This window comes from Molothrus aeneus, chromosome 1, assembly GCF_037042795.1.
Source record: "Molothrus aeneus isolate 106 chromosome 1, BPBGC_Maene_1.0, whole genome shotgun sequence".
Lineage (NCBI taxonomy): Eukaryota > Metazoa > Chordata > Aves > Passeriformes > Icteridae > Molothrus > Molothrus aeneus.
The window spans coordinates 81,596,978-81,611,353 of NC_089646.1; the positions used below are offsets into that span (position 1 = coordinate 81,596,978).

A 14,376-nucleotide genomic window follows, 5' to 3' on the forward strand; every position below is an offset into this window, starting at 1 on the left:
TATTCATTTTTATATACCTTGAACTTAAAATAGAAAATTAATTTTGCTTATTTGAATTTTTTTGACTTTGCAGTTTTGTAGAGGTGCTCTCAGAACAGCCTGATCCGAGTTTCCAACCCATTTCACAATTCACAGTAAAAGCTAAAGCGAGTGGACTTGGCTCTCATTCTTAAGTTCTTCAGTGTTTCAGACATATACTAAGGGGATTTCCTATTTTTAACTACTTTGTGGCTGCCCCTTTTCTGTAGTGGATATTAAGAATGTTTACAATTTCCCGCCTTTCTTCTGTTCTTCTTAGACAAAACTTGCTTTGATTTTGGAGTGCTTTGCTTTAGTAAAAGCTCTGGGATTTGTTGCACTGACTTCAAAAGATTTTCAGCAGAAAAAGCACAGGAGAATTTTTAAGAAATAATTCCTAGTAATAGATTTTGTAACTTTCTGTTTATAATTATAAGCTAGCTTCCAATATAAACCACTGTTAAAGAGATAAGAGCTATAACATACCCATCAGGGGACCAGTTGTTAATAAGGTGTAATTTGAAAGGGGAAAGCTGATGATATCTGCAAAAGGAAATAAGAGCCCCAAGGCTGCTTAGAAGTGCTTCATTACCAGTTGCACTGGGCATTCTGTTGAATGAGTTTTATTTATCATGTTTTTATAGTTACTTCCACTGAGCTTTCAGCAACATAGGAAGAAAAGTACCAAAGTACAATATTGTTGTTCTAATGCAGCAATCAAAGAGTTTCTAAATCAAGAAATATGGAAAAGAGGCTGCAGGAGTAGAAGAATATTACACAGCTGTTTCAGAAATAAATTTTTCAGTTGGCCTCCCTGCATGAGATATTTACTAAAATTTCTGTGTGTCACTGAAATTTAGGAGATACTCTTCTGAACACTTGAAAGGATCTGAATCTAAAAGTTGTGTAGTTTCCTACAAGCCTACAAGGTCAGCAGGGAGAGAAAAAGTAGGGGAAAAGTTGCAGATTAATTATTAATATATGATGATTGTTTTAGTGACTGCTTTCCTAAGATTCGTTGTCAATGCTGAATGAGATAAAACACCTTTATATGTAACAGGGGGGTGTTTTCCCTTTAAGCAGCTGTTCCATAGTCCCTGCAAAAGTGGCAAATTTGGTTCTGAATGTTTGTCTTTTAAAAATTGGATTGAAATCACCCACCCATTTAATGTTACTGCTACAAGGTTGCTAGATGTCACTGACCTCCACTAATTAATAACTTGAATGATGTTCAACATATAACCTAGACGTGCAAAGTTCTGTGTGCCACTGACATTGCTTCAGACAGTTCACATGTCTCAAAATGAGAGAAGGGCCCTTAGATTCAGGTTTTTTCATAGCCTTACTGTAATCTCACATCTTCATGATGAAATTGTGATTTAGAGTTGGATTCCAGGCCCCCTGGTTCCCACTGCTCCTTCCATTGCAGTTGGAGTAAACGATGATCCCGTGGAGGCATTTTCAAATTCTGAGCAGATATCCTCCTTAGTCCTGAGGCTCCTGTTTGTCTCTCTCACCCTTGATTTCTGTATAATTTAGCAATGCAGTTACAGTCCAATGATTTTCCTATTAGCTATAGGTTCAAGATTTCTGATTTTAATAAGCATCTTTTGCATTTTATGTCTAATGAGAATTTTTCTCAGCCTGCTGGGGTTCTTTTGTCCAACTCCACAGCTCATGATATTATGTATATCTTGATGACACTCACTTATGTGCCTCTCTACTTTTTATTCTTCTCCATATTCTTGCTATTTTGCTTCTCATGTTATTTTAGCATTTCCCTTGTTGAACTGTCAGTTGTGCTGTCATCAAATGTATTGCCAAGTCTTTGGAAATTTTTATTGTGTTTTTCCTTACTGTGTTCAGTTATGCTCAGTCCACTTTCTAGATGTCTTATATACTTATGTGTTATCCTTGAATGGGAAAAATAAAACTTAATCTTGATTTTCACAATCACATTTCTGGGCAATTAACCAGAAGGATGTAGAATTTGTGTCTCTGCTGTTGAAACATGTATTTTTTCTCACTAGCTTTTCACTGGAAAACCGACATGATTTGGTGGCTCTTATATTTCTTCTGTCAATAGCATTCTACTTTTTCTGTGCTTTCATCTATCTAAAATCTTCTTATCTGATTTTTTTGCATATTTAATGGAAAAAATGTATTTTGATGTTCCTTCAACAGATTTTGTCTCTTTGCTGTCTTGTGAGATACCATTTTAAAGTTAACTTTAAAAAATATCTTTATTATTGTAAATAACAGTTGTTGTAAAGCATAGTATTTTCTCTAGAACTGTAGATAGATATTACTGTCGACAGAATCAAGCCTGTCCATCCCTAAAGCCTAATGACAAAGCTATTTGAACAAGTGGAAAAAACAAATGGAAATTGTGATGAAATTGTTTTCTTCCTAATCTGACATTATGTACAAAACTACATGCAAACATACAGAAATACATTTTTTTTTTGGTAATCTCAGTTATCCAGTATCACTTAGAAGGTGTTAATAAATTTCATCCTCCAGTGTATCTCTCATGTTCATATGAGGTTTTTTCAGCTCATGCCTGGAAGCTGTAATGCATCTATCTTTGACATCCCAGGGGAAGAATATAGCATGTTGGCTGTGTCTTTCAGAAATTATTTCAGGAAGGTTTTTGATTTGCACAACGCACTCTGAAATGCCATGGCTTCCTTGACTGCCTGTGGCTGAAAGTTGAGGGGTGGTGATTGCTGGGCACCCTGCATCAGCATGGTTGTCTTGATCAGCAAGTGGGCATGGGGCAGGATTGCCCACATTCCAATGCTGTCTCTACCTTTAAATTTCCATGCAACTTATTAGCAATGAGCAGGTGTACAGGAAAAAAAAACCCCAAACTTCTGCTTGCCTGTGCTGAAGGTCCAAACCAACATTTTGAGGCACTCCAGTACCAGAGGACTCTTGTCACCTCTTACTTTGTTGTTAACCTTAGGGGCTTGAGAAGTATGAAATTATATTGAAATTCCTTTCATTTCATTGGAATAAAGAGAATCCCAATATATCAAGACCTAAAAGTTTAAAACACTATCAGTAAAAAAAGTAATATAACTCAAAATGTTGCTTTCAAAAAGTCTTGGAGCCTACTAAAATCAATCTTATTTGCAAAAGAAACCCCAAAAACCCAGGAAGCACCTCAAAATTCAGTGTGGTAACACAGATGTTAAATCTTAAAGGATTCATATGTAATTTATGCAAAACATTAAATTTACTATATGTACAATAATTTCAGAATGTGCATTAAAGATGTGTTGCGAAATCTTATTCCTACCGGCTGCATGGCTGCCAAGTTTGGTAGTGCAAGAACATTTTGTTGTTTTACCCCTTCAGCACAATCCTACATTCAATTTTTAAATGTCCATAAAAACTGTAAAAGCCTCAAAATACCAGATTGGAACAATAAAAACTTTGAAAGTCACAGTGCAACAGTTTTGGGTTTTTTAATAACTCTCTGGGAGCAGGATTGAAAATCTTAGTTCCAAACATACTCAAGTTTTGAGTTGCTAGCTTCTAGGTTTGGAATTTCATTTTTCTCTCTAAAACTGTGTCTGTTAAATGTAAAGTGAGTGGATATTTTGTGACATTTAGAAATCCTTGCAGAAGACAAAGAGGAGAATGCACAGGTGGATGGGTATCAGGCATTTGTGATGGTTCAGCCTTGGGCAGAGTCCTGTGTCATTCAAGTCAATGGAGTGGCCCAACACTGAGGGTTCATGAAAGTCTTAGTAACTCTGAGTTCTTCTCTAATATGATTAATTTTTTTTTTCTTTTATCATATTAGCTCTGAATTTTTCCAACAACTGTTTATTTGCATAATCAGTAAATCAGATGATTAAAATTTTGGCTGCTTCATGAATTGGCAGGGTATGTACTTCTCATTTTTTAATATACTTCAGGCTAGTATATTTGGAATAAAATTAAGTTGACATCAGCTCCTTGAAGCCATATAAAGCTTTAGATATTACTTGGTTTAAGTACAGAATTATATATCTATCAGGGGATCTCAGTTCTAACTGAATTCCAAAGCCTGGAAAATTCAAGCATGATTTTATGTTTATTTCCATACGTTTCGCAGTGCTTACTTTATAAGAAACTGTAATTTTTTAACTGTGGATGAACAGTAAAAGCTGATTCTGAACAAATGAAAACACACATGATGTTATTCCCAGGAAAATTGGCTGCTACATGTGGCAAAAAAAACTTGGAGGCAAAATAATGCAGTGACTGCAGCCAATTAGTAAAGTTGTCCATATGGTGCTGGACTTCTTGTATGAGCTGCGGGCCTATCACTTCACGTGAAAGCCTAACCAGGATGCCTTAAATCCTCAGAAACCAGCTTTTCCTCTTTTTTTGTGAGTCAGAAGAGGAAGCTATATTAAAAGGAAGTCCCTTTTTTAGTAATTTACTTTTGTTTTTAATTTAAAGAATGATAGTTTCCAAAGATATTTGTCAGAAGCCTATTGGAAAGATAGGCAGCTGCAGCAGCAATAGCTGTAAGGATGAGGGGTCATGACTCTGTGGAAAGCAAGGAAAATCGTTCCTGTGAAGTAGAGACAGGTATAAATCTTCCCTAAGTGGCTTTACATATTTGCTGGAGGCAAGGATGTCATTATACCAAAGCATGCCTTTAAACTTCTGGTAACCATCAAAACCACCACTAACTCTGGGGCGTCTAATTTGCTGCTAATGTCTTGCTGGTGTACTGCTCTGTGGCTACATTCTTTCTTCGGGTTTATGATCCTGACACTTTCTTTACGGCCACTTTAAATTCAGCTTTTGGAATCCAGCATCAAGAGCTAATTAGGCAGGCTGTAAGACACCCTTGCCAAACAAGTCAAAACATTTTGAAGCCATTCATTCCATGGCTGGACTTGATGTGAACAGTAAGGCGATATTGCTCACGTTTGTTGACATATATTATTATGGTTATTGCCATTATACCCCACGTCCCTAGAGTATTGTTTAAATACACGATAGAAGAGATGAAAGCAAGCAGATAGTGAAAAAAGGAAAAAAAAAAGGAAATATCATGTACTTGTTAGTTTTTGGCACTGTGTAATTAAACCATCTCCTTTAATGTTATTTTTGCCAGTATCTAATTAGCAGAGCCATCTGCCTAAGAAGTGCTGGACCATCTGTCTGGAATACTGTTCTGTTCATTTCTTGGTTCTTGACTAATTAACTTCTTTCTCTATGAAATGTAATAGTACATTCTGTTTCTACATTTCCAAGTTCTTATATAAAGATATATATGAATGCATACTGTCTACCTGTATATGTTTTGAATATCTGTGTAGCTACAGGAACACAATTCTCCCAGGAGGTCTGGTTGTACTCAGTTATGTGCAGATTTCACTGTAGGTGAAAGCCACACTTTTTTTTGTTGCCCTGTTGGTAAAACTAATACATCTCTCACTTAAATAATTCTAATTGGCCAGTTCTTTATTGACTGTGTTCAAATCTCAAATTTCCTGTCTACGTTTACTAATTAAAGTTAAAATTATAGAAAGGGGCCACGTTAAAGGTAAGGGCTCTGATTTTTTTTTTTCCTGTTATATTTTGTATTTTTCTGGAAAATTATGTGATAATTTAGGTCAGGAGGGACCTCCAGATGTCTTGCCTGAGGACTTCCTTTGTTGCTGCATGTTGGGCATGTAAGAGAATCCCTTGACAGTTACTTCTATGAACTTTATTTACTGTTTCTACACTTTCCATGTTCCTCTTTTAATGTTCTTCAAAGGTATTTGGATAAATTAGTTTAAATTAAAGATTTTCTTACAGTTTTTGTTGCAGTTAATTTCTTTGCAATCATTTAGTTTAACTTGCTGAAGATAAAATAGTTTAACTTCTACACGAGACTCTTACTGTTCATACAGAGAAGTTACTAAAATATATCTATTGTTCCAAAGAATATTAATTTCAAGAATGTAATTTTTAACTTAACATATATATGGCTGTTAAATGCCCATTTTTCTTTGTTTTGAAGATAATAGTTTCATTGCATATTCTCGAGTTGGAATTTTCTTTCTTCGTGGCTGGAATTTCTCTCCTCCTACTGCCCCTTGAAAATGCCAGGAGAGATTTCATCTGAAGTTTTGAAGTTCTTTACAAACATCAATGCTTAAAACACTTATACAGTTATTTACAACTGAGGTTTTTCAGAAAGCTGCCTGACATCAGTTCGAAACTTGAGTTCAAGCTTAGAGTGTGCACCAAAGCCTTGATTTTGTTCAGTCTGATTTTATGTCAAATCTGTATGGACCTTTGTGGTTCATGCATTTTTTTTAACCTAAGAAAACAATATGTGTTCAAAAGTGAGCTGTGACAACCTCATCAGAGTACATGGGTTAAGTTCAAGTTGTATCTTTCAAGTGCAGTCTTTATAGAGTTTCTCACTTTGACTTTAACAGCATTAAAAATCTCACTACATTACATAATTAAGGTTTATTTATGCATAAAAGAATGTATTTATGAAGGAGATTGGGAAATTAGGAGCACACTAAGTCAAGTCATTAAATTTATAGAGGTGCTTGAAAGACCATATTGATCATAGGATTTATAAAAGCCATGTCATTGTAAATATTATCAACTTGTTATCAGAAATAGACTGGTGTGCCACCTTAACCTATACAGCTGTGTTCTTTGTAGAGACGTGTAGTAGTAGCTGTGTATGACCTGTCCTTATTTTCTCTGGCACTGACTTTCAAATCCCTGTTTACTCTTTCCCAAGAGAGAAAAAACCTGAGTGTCTGTAATTTGGTTCAATGAACTTTGTTGCCAGCTTAAGTAGAATTATAACATTAGTTAAAACCAGCACACTGAATGCTGCAGGTTGTAATTTGAATGTGAAAATTGAAGGTTCTCATTAAGAAAAATAGAAAAAAAAAAGTATCCTAATAGGAAAAACCTTAGCTGTATAGATCTTTGTAGTGAATCACATATCCAACATGGATTGCATGTCATATCTGCACACCTCCTCTGAACTTCATGGAAATCTCATCAATCAGTATTAAACAGGAGAATATGTCAATTTAAGGGAAGCAGTGGGTAACAGTAATATCTGTAAACATGGTTTTGCACTTGCTTTCTAGAATAATGCAATCCATATGTGTCCATCTGATCTTTCAGAATGACAATTTTCAAGTCATAATCTTCTAATGGCAAAACCCACATTGTTATTATTCTTTCGGGACATTTTGTTTTTTCTTTGTGTGCTGAAGATTCAGGACACCTTTTTCTCGTTTTTTTTTTCCCACATTAAAATGACATTCATCTTAAAGAGTTTTATACCTGTCTTTCTCCTGTATAGAAGCATTAGACTGTGTTGAATATCTAAATTTCCATTTTGTGGGAAACTCCCCAGAATTTCCTAAAGATTAGAAAGTAAAAAGAAAGCAAGCTCTATGTAGAAATGTTTGACTGCATTACTGAACTATGTGGGAACCTTAGGGACCAAAGTACAACAGATTGAACTACTCAGCTCTCTTCAGATGCCTTTGTTCTGTATTTCATTTGCAGCCTCCTCTATTATTATCTCCTCTAGCAGAGGAACCAAGGGCTATGGCACTATGAGTACACTTGGTTCCAAAGAGGGGACTTTGCTTTGTCACCAGTGTGTCTGCATTTATTTCTTGTGCACATAGTATTACTCCTTTTTAGCAGGTGTTTTCATGACTAGGGCTTTCCCAGAGAGTTGGTCATTTGGTTAACTTGCAAGCAAATATATTTATATCTAGTTGTAGCAGTTTCTTCTGTTTGGGTTCTTGTATGTGCTGTTAATTACGATGTCCAGAAATATTATAAAATGTTTTAATATTTCACATACTTCTCCTTCAAATTACTTTTACTGTGGACTTAGAGCCAATTGAAAGCTGGGTATTTTGTCACTGAAAGTTGATTTACAATAAACATTTTGTATTTAATGCAATCTTTTTTCCTTCTGTTCGTGCCTGACATGTTTTTCTCAGTTCAGTTTTGGCAAGAACTTTCCTTCAAACCTTCCTTTTAAGTACCCATATTTCACTCTCTTTCTACTCTGACCTCCTCCTGATAACTAACTCTTCTGTTTCTCCAGGCATTTGAAATTTTCTGTGTTGTTCAGAGATAACATATTCAGCACTTGTGCCTTATAACATGGAGGTTCAGTGTGTCCTAATGGATTGATTAGGAATTCAGTTGGTCATCCTATGATCTCTGTTACAGATGTGAATTGCTTTTTGCATTACTGAGTCAAAAGAGTTGGGTCATTTCTGCTTTTTTATCTAACTCAGTATGAGATTTCTTTCATGCTGCTAGATACGGTTTGTTATAAATTCTAGGGTCATTCACAAGAGGATTCTTCCAGAAGTTTTCAATATATTCCCCTGTACACCGTACTCATTTAGCATTGCAAAAGCAAATGCTGTAAATAGGAAGGTTTACGATGGAGGAAGAGAAGTAATTACATTAGTTTTCACAAGTAGGTTTATTTTTTTTCTTGAAGTGAAAAAAACTCATTCTTGGGCTTGTTGAAACACAAATACTCTGAAGGCATTTTCCCCCTTAATTTAAACAGGCTTTTGCCCTATTATTAAATAGAGAGTCTGCTTGCTATTAATACAGTCTCCATTAAAAGACAGGTAAAAAATATTTTCTATATTAAATCTGGATAAATGGTCTTTCATTATTTCCTTGTAAATAAAAATGAAAAGGCCGTAGTTTCAGTAATTAGGCAGCAGTGGTTGCTCCAGAAATCTCAATTCTTCTTGATAAAATGTGCTTTGTGGCATTTTTATCTAAGGAACATATGGATGTGCACCATTGAGGTGAAAGAATGCAGCCTGATTTAAAATGCACTTTGACTACACAGGCATATAAAGGCATTCAAATATGTACATGTATTGGCACATTAACACCAAGCATGCAACCTGCTCCACTGAACAGCAAAGTTTGTAAGTCATAGCTGCTGAATGTTAGATATGGAAATAACTGGAATTAACTCATACAGTAAAACTGTAGTAATGCAGACTAGGCTTTACAGTCCTGGCATAAATCTCTTGAAGCAGTGAGACAGCTCGAAAAATGAGGATAAATTGCTTCTGCTCTGCAGTGCACTGTTTCACTGTTGTCTAGTATGTCTCTGCCCATGGCTTCTTTCTCTGAATGGATGTTTTAGTGCTTCTGGTTAGTGCTGCAGTCATACTTTTAGAGACTAAATTCTCCATTTGATGCTTGAGATAAATATCTCAAAAAGTGCAGTAGGGCACACTTTCCCATTAAGCAAGGTTTCTCAGCAGAGCTAACCTCAGATGCTGTGGTGATGCAGCCCAACTCTGTTGGAGAAAGAGGTTCAGCCTTTCTGTGTGCTCCTCTATCTACTTACCCTCATAAAACTCACAATAACAACAAAAAAAGGCTAAATAGTATTGTTGTAACTGTGGTTGTTTCTGCAGTAGTGATTGATACAGTGAATCATAATGTTGGCCAGCTTTCTTTTGGATTAAAATAATGAAAAACTTCAACAACAAAGCTACATTTCTAGGGAGAAAACTCTAAAGAGGCATTTATGGATAGGATCATCCATAGCTAATCATCAGTATCTCTGAAGCACATAACACAGCTCAGAGGCTTACATTTCTGGATTACCTGTATTTCTAACAAATTCCTTTTGCTTGCAGGCAGTGGAGTGGCAATGTGATGAAGCTACTAAAAGAGCCTGTTACAGTAAAGGCAAATCAAAGGTAAGCATGGGACGGCTGTTCTGCTTTAATAAAAATATTATGTTAATAGCAGATGTAATTCAGTGTATAAATCCCTACCTTATGCATTTTTGCTGTCTCTTTTTCTGAAGAGAGACATAGGAGAAGAGTCTACCACTGATGCATAAGCAAAGAAATAAAGAAGACTATGAGAGATAGAGTCACATGATTCCTGTCTGAAATGGCCATGAACTTTAGCTTCCAACAATTTACTGTTTTGACACCAAGGTTAAGCATATGCATGACATATGTAGTGAACTCTATTCTCACTTCATTTTCTGTGTTGTAAATCCTGAATAACTGTGTAATTACTTTGTAAAATTCTCAGTTTATAACCCTGTGTTTAAGATGAAATTTTATTAACTTTTTTATTTCCTATCTACTGGTACTATGAAGAAAATAATATTAAGTGCACTAACTTCTTAGACATTGAACTTGATGTATTTTTGTACTTAAAACCAATTCTTTATCTGGCCAACTGCAATTTCTATTATTCAGTACAGGAAAATGTAATGCCAAGGTGGAACCTTTGGCTGTGCCAACCTGAAGCTGGCTATCAAATTAATTATAAAAGCAATTAGAATTGCATGCAATCTATGTTTTTAATTTTTATACTGTTTAGTGATTGAAGTTAATTCAACTAGAACATAAAGGGAGAACACATCAAGAGTGATAAGTGCAAAGGAGCACACTTTTACTCAGTAGAATGTGTTGCATACGTTATTGTGCAAAAACTCAAAAAATCCCAAGCTTCAAAAACATATTCCAATAGCTCTATCATCTAGTAAAGGAGGAATCTCTTCTGCATAGTTAGCTAATCACTGACTTTTACATTTCTCCCATTAAACAGTGAATTTCCAGCTCCTTTTTTGCTAAGTGCTAGGAAAAAAAATTGCAGTATATGATTGTACTTCTGAGATAAACTTCTGAGGAAGAATGGCCTCACTTCTGAAGCAGGACCATGTTACACTATGAGGTATAGAAAAGAAAGGACATTTGGAACCTCATATTTTAAAGAAATGTTTAATTTTCTAGGTTGTTATTTTTCCCTAGAAAATTTATGCTTCAATATGTAATATATCCCTCAGGCTTTTATCCTTAGCTTTCATATGACAACACCTGGAAGTAAGGGAATATGGTCAAGTGTCAATGGAGAATGTCACAATGCATTGATCAAGAGGCATATACAGTAGAAACTATTCTGGTAGGAATGCTATGTGTAAACAACAAACATGGCTTTGTTTCACTGTGATTTTCCAAGTTAAAGCTGTGAGAATAGCATTCAACTTGCCTGAAAGTCATAGTGCAGTGACTGTTATCTAACTTGATGGATGGAAGTCATTATAAATTCGAGGCTATAGCAGTATACTTTGGAATAATATGTTGACAACTCTGTTACCACACATTCTATTCAACAGTGTAAAGCATCTGTTGCTACTAAATAATTTTGTTAGGAGAAATGGGCAGCACTGGTGATACACATCTAAAAATGGCCCTTAGTGTAGTTTTTCATTCCTGCAGAGTTTCATTTATGCTCATCATACTTTTTTGAAGAGATGATGATTGGAAGTTAAGCTGTCGCTGTAAAATGGTATATATATACAATTCAAATAATGACCTCTGTGATTGTTTTTTTGTATTGTTATTACTTGTCTAAGGATTTTATTTGTACCCATAGCCATGTTCCTCATTCACAATCTAGAAGAGGGGTTTAGTCTTTATGCTTCATTACATTCAAAAGAAATCCTGGGAGTAAATACTTCTTATTGTAATCACTTGGGTTGTTTTTTGTTTTTTTTTTTGGTGTGCAAACTTTGTGGCCTGAAAGGTTCATATGGGAGTTGCTGGAGAATGCAGAAATACTGTCTGAGAAAACCTACCCTGCTGGAACTTCAACTGTCTTTTTGAACTTTTCATGCCTCTTCTGATTTCACTGATGTGGTCAAGGTTAAAAGGAAAGATAAATTTATGAACAGAGAATAGATAGCCAAATTATGTTTGTCTTTTATTGCCTTATTTCCAAGACTAAAGCAAGGTCACTATACTCTCTGTAGAAGGAGATGCATACAGAGCCTTCCCTTGGAAAAACTGGGAATTTTTAGATCAGGAGGAATTAATTCCAGTCCTGCATTGTCCCTCTTCATAGGAAATCTCTGCAAACACAATTCCAGTTACTGTTATCAGGAAAGCTTGATTGCTTGCCTGTTGTATAAATAAATGCAGTCCAAATTGCAGAGTTGCTGGGGGTTGCATTTCTGTAGCATTTCTCAGGTGAATTCAGATTTCGGGGCAGACACATGTAACTGTAGGAAGACACAGGAAAGACTGGAGTCAAAATGTTCAGGCCAGCCTAGACTGTGGCAAAGGAGAGATGAGGATTGCAGGGATGGCTGTGGGTAGGTTACTCATTCAGATCCTGGTTTCTGTAGAAGCTCTCCTGACCACAGAGCAGCTCGAGAGCAATAAGTTCAGGTGGCAAAACCTGAACTCATGGCTTGAAAGTCACTTTAACTGATGGAGTGAATGCCCTGAAACCAGAAGGTGGCTTTGAACCCTGAAGCAACTCAAGTAGTTTTGAGATAATGGTCAGTGAAACACACTCCTTTTTTTTGTTCTTGAGAAAGAAGCTGCGCGGAATTTTTGCCTGTGGCTGTTATCAGTTGTTCTGAGGTTTATGCTTTAGAAGCCAAGGAGGGAAAAGAGCTGAAGGGGAAAATATACAGGGACATCTGTCACATTTGACAGTGTAATGTGCACTTGACTTTTGAAGGCTGATGTTTGTTACTCAGACTTCAGACATTTATCTACCAATTTGTGCTTTTGCCTAAAATAGCTAGTGGCTCCAAGAGTGAAACATGCAAAATTATGTCCTTGTGGCCAGCATGCATTAGCATGTAGGAATTTAAAACACCAGACAAGATTAAGAGAATAAATTTGCCTATTCATACTGACACTTGTGGTAGGGAATGTTAGAAAGAAAAAATATAAATGCACTTGTTGAGAATGCCAAACCAATGAGAGGTTGAAAATAATAATGCTAATTGAAATTAAGTCCCATCTTTTGCTTATTTAAGATTCTAATGGCTGGGTGTGTAAGTATCTGAACCTTCAATAAAAGTATTTAAAAATTAAATGCAGGTATGTATAAAATGTTAACCTATACAAAAATATTGCTGTGAGAGGATAATTATCTTGCAGTCAGATTGACCTTGGATTGTCAAGGTAGTCTTAAGTAACTACAAGCAGCTTGCTTGGCTGCTGAATTGTTTCTAATAGTCATATTTTTTTTCAGATATGCCGATACAAAAGTGGAAAGTACTTTCTAAATGTATTTCTTTATTTCAGATATATTTTTATAGGCAAATAGGAAAGTATATGGCATAGAGTTTGAGATGAACTGGAGAATAAGACTACATAAAAGATGGCTACCAAGCCTAAAACCACCCCCGAGCTAAAATATCCTTTGGTTTGAAGTCATTTGCCACTTTTACAACATGCATCTCATTTTTGCATGTGTCAGAAGTGAACCAGTACAGTCAAACTTGACTTCAGAGCTAGAAAGGTATCTCTTAACAATTCAAATGACTTAATAGTGAAATCCTTTTTCAGTATGTTTTTGGGTGGTGATAGTTTTATTCACGACCAATTTTTTAAAATTTTCTTTTGCATTAATGTGGATATTTTTTTCAAATTAGTAAAGTAGCCAATTAAAAAAAAAGATATAATTCCATTTTCCATTTTTTGCACTGTGATGCCAACAAGAATTCCATATGAGATATCTTATTTGCGTGGTTGCAATATGGATTGTTGTCTAGTTGGCACAGGATTTAGGAACGTTAAAGAAAGAATCTTGTGATTCCCAAGAATGTCAGAGTTTAAGAAATTTGCATTATTTAAGAACAAAATGAGTGGGTGATCAGTGTGCAAGTAATTTGAAAATGACACTTTTTCAGGGAGATCTGGAACATGAAGAGGAGAGGTTGGATGGGTTGTAATGTCAGAACCCACTTATTTTTCCTACATGTACATTCCATGCCTTTTTGCAAAGGGCAGAATGGAAATAGACCAATGAATGAATTACTGTTTTACATTCTGGGAACCTCCTTGAGCAGCTTTCCAATGAAAAGACCAAAAAAAATCCCCCAAAAAGTTACCTTCTAATTTTTGGGGTTTTTTTAAGTGATGGAGTTAAAGCAGTCTGATAAGGAAACTGCCAAAACAACCAACACTGCCAATCTGTGAAATAACTACTTTTTTAATGGCTTGTTGCATTGCCCAACTCAGTTATATGGTTGTGTATTAGCTTCATTGTGGTTTAAAGAATATTAAGATGCCAGTTTATATAGTTCAATATAAAAACATCATATTTTTTTTACCCAATAGGAATCAAATCTTACTTCTAAGCTGTTTGTCCCTTGCCCTTAAAGACTCAAAGAGAAGCATTTAAAAACTACTTTTTCACAAGAAACTAATGCAAATGTGGGTTTGGGAGGTATTTTTTCCAAGAGGTAGTTTCTTTCCTGAGATTTTACAGGATTTTTTTGAATTTATTTTTAACTTGACTTTTATGAGGAAAGGTATAGAAGAT

General features: G+C 35.5%; 1 protein-coding gene across 2 annotated transcripts in view; it reads left to right on the forward strand.

The window, feature by feature from the left end:
- Window positions 1–14,376, forward strand: part of SEMA5A (semaphorin 5A) — a 313,648-nt gene that overhangs the window by 159,241 nt on the left and 140,031 nt on the right. For both annotated transcript variants that reach the window (XM_066559905.1, XM_066559914.1), the window contains exon 7: window positions 9,708–9,770. In XM_066559905.1, the coding sequence (XP_066416002.1) occupies window positions 9,708–9,770 (63 nt within the window). The remainder of the gene's footprint in view (window positions 1–9,707; window positions 9,771–14,376) is intronic.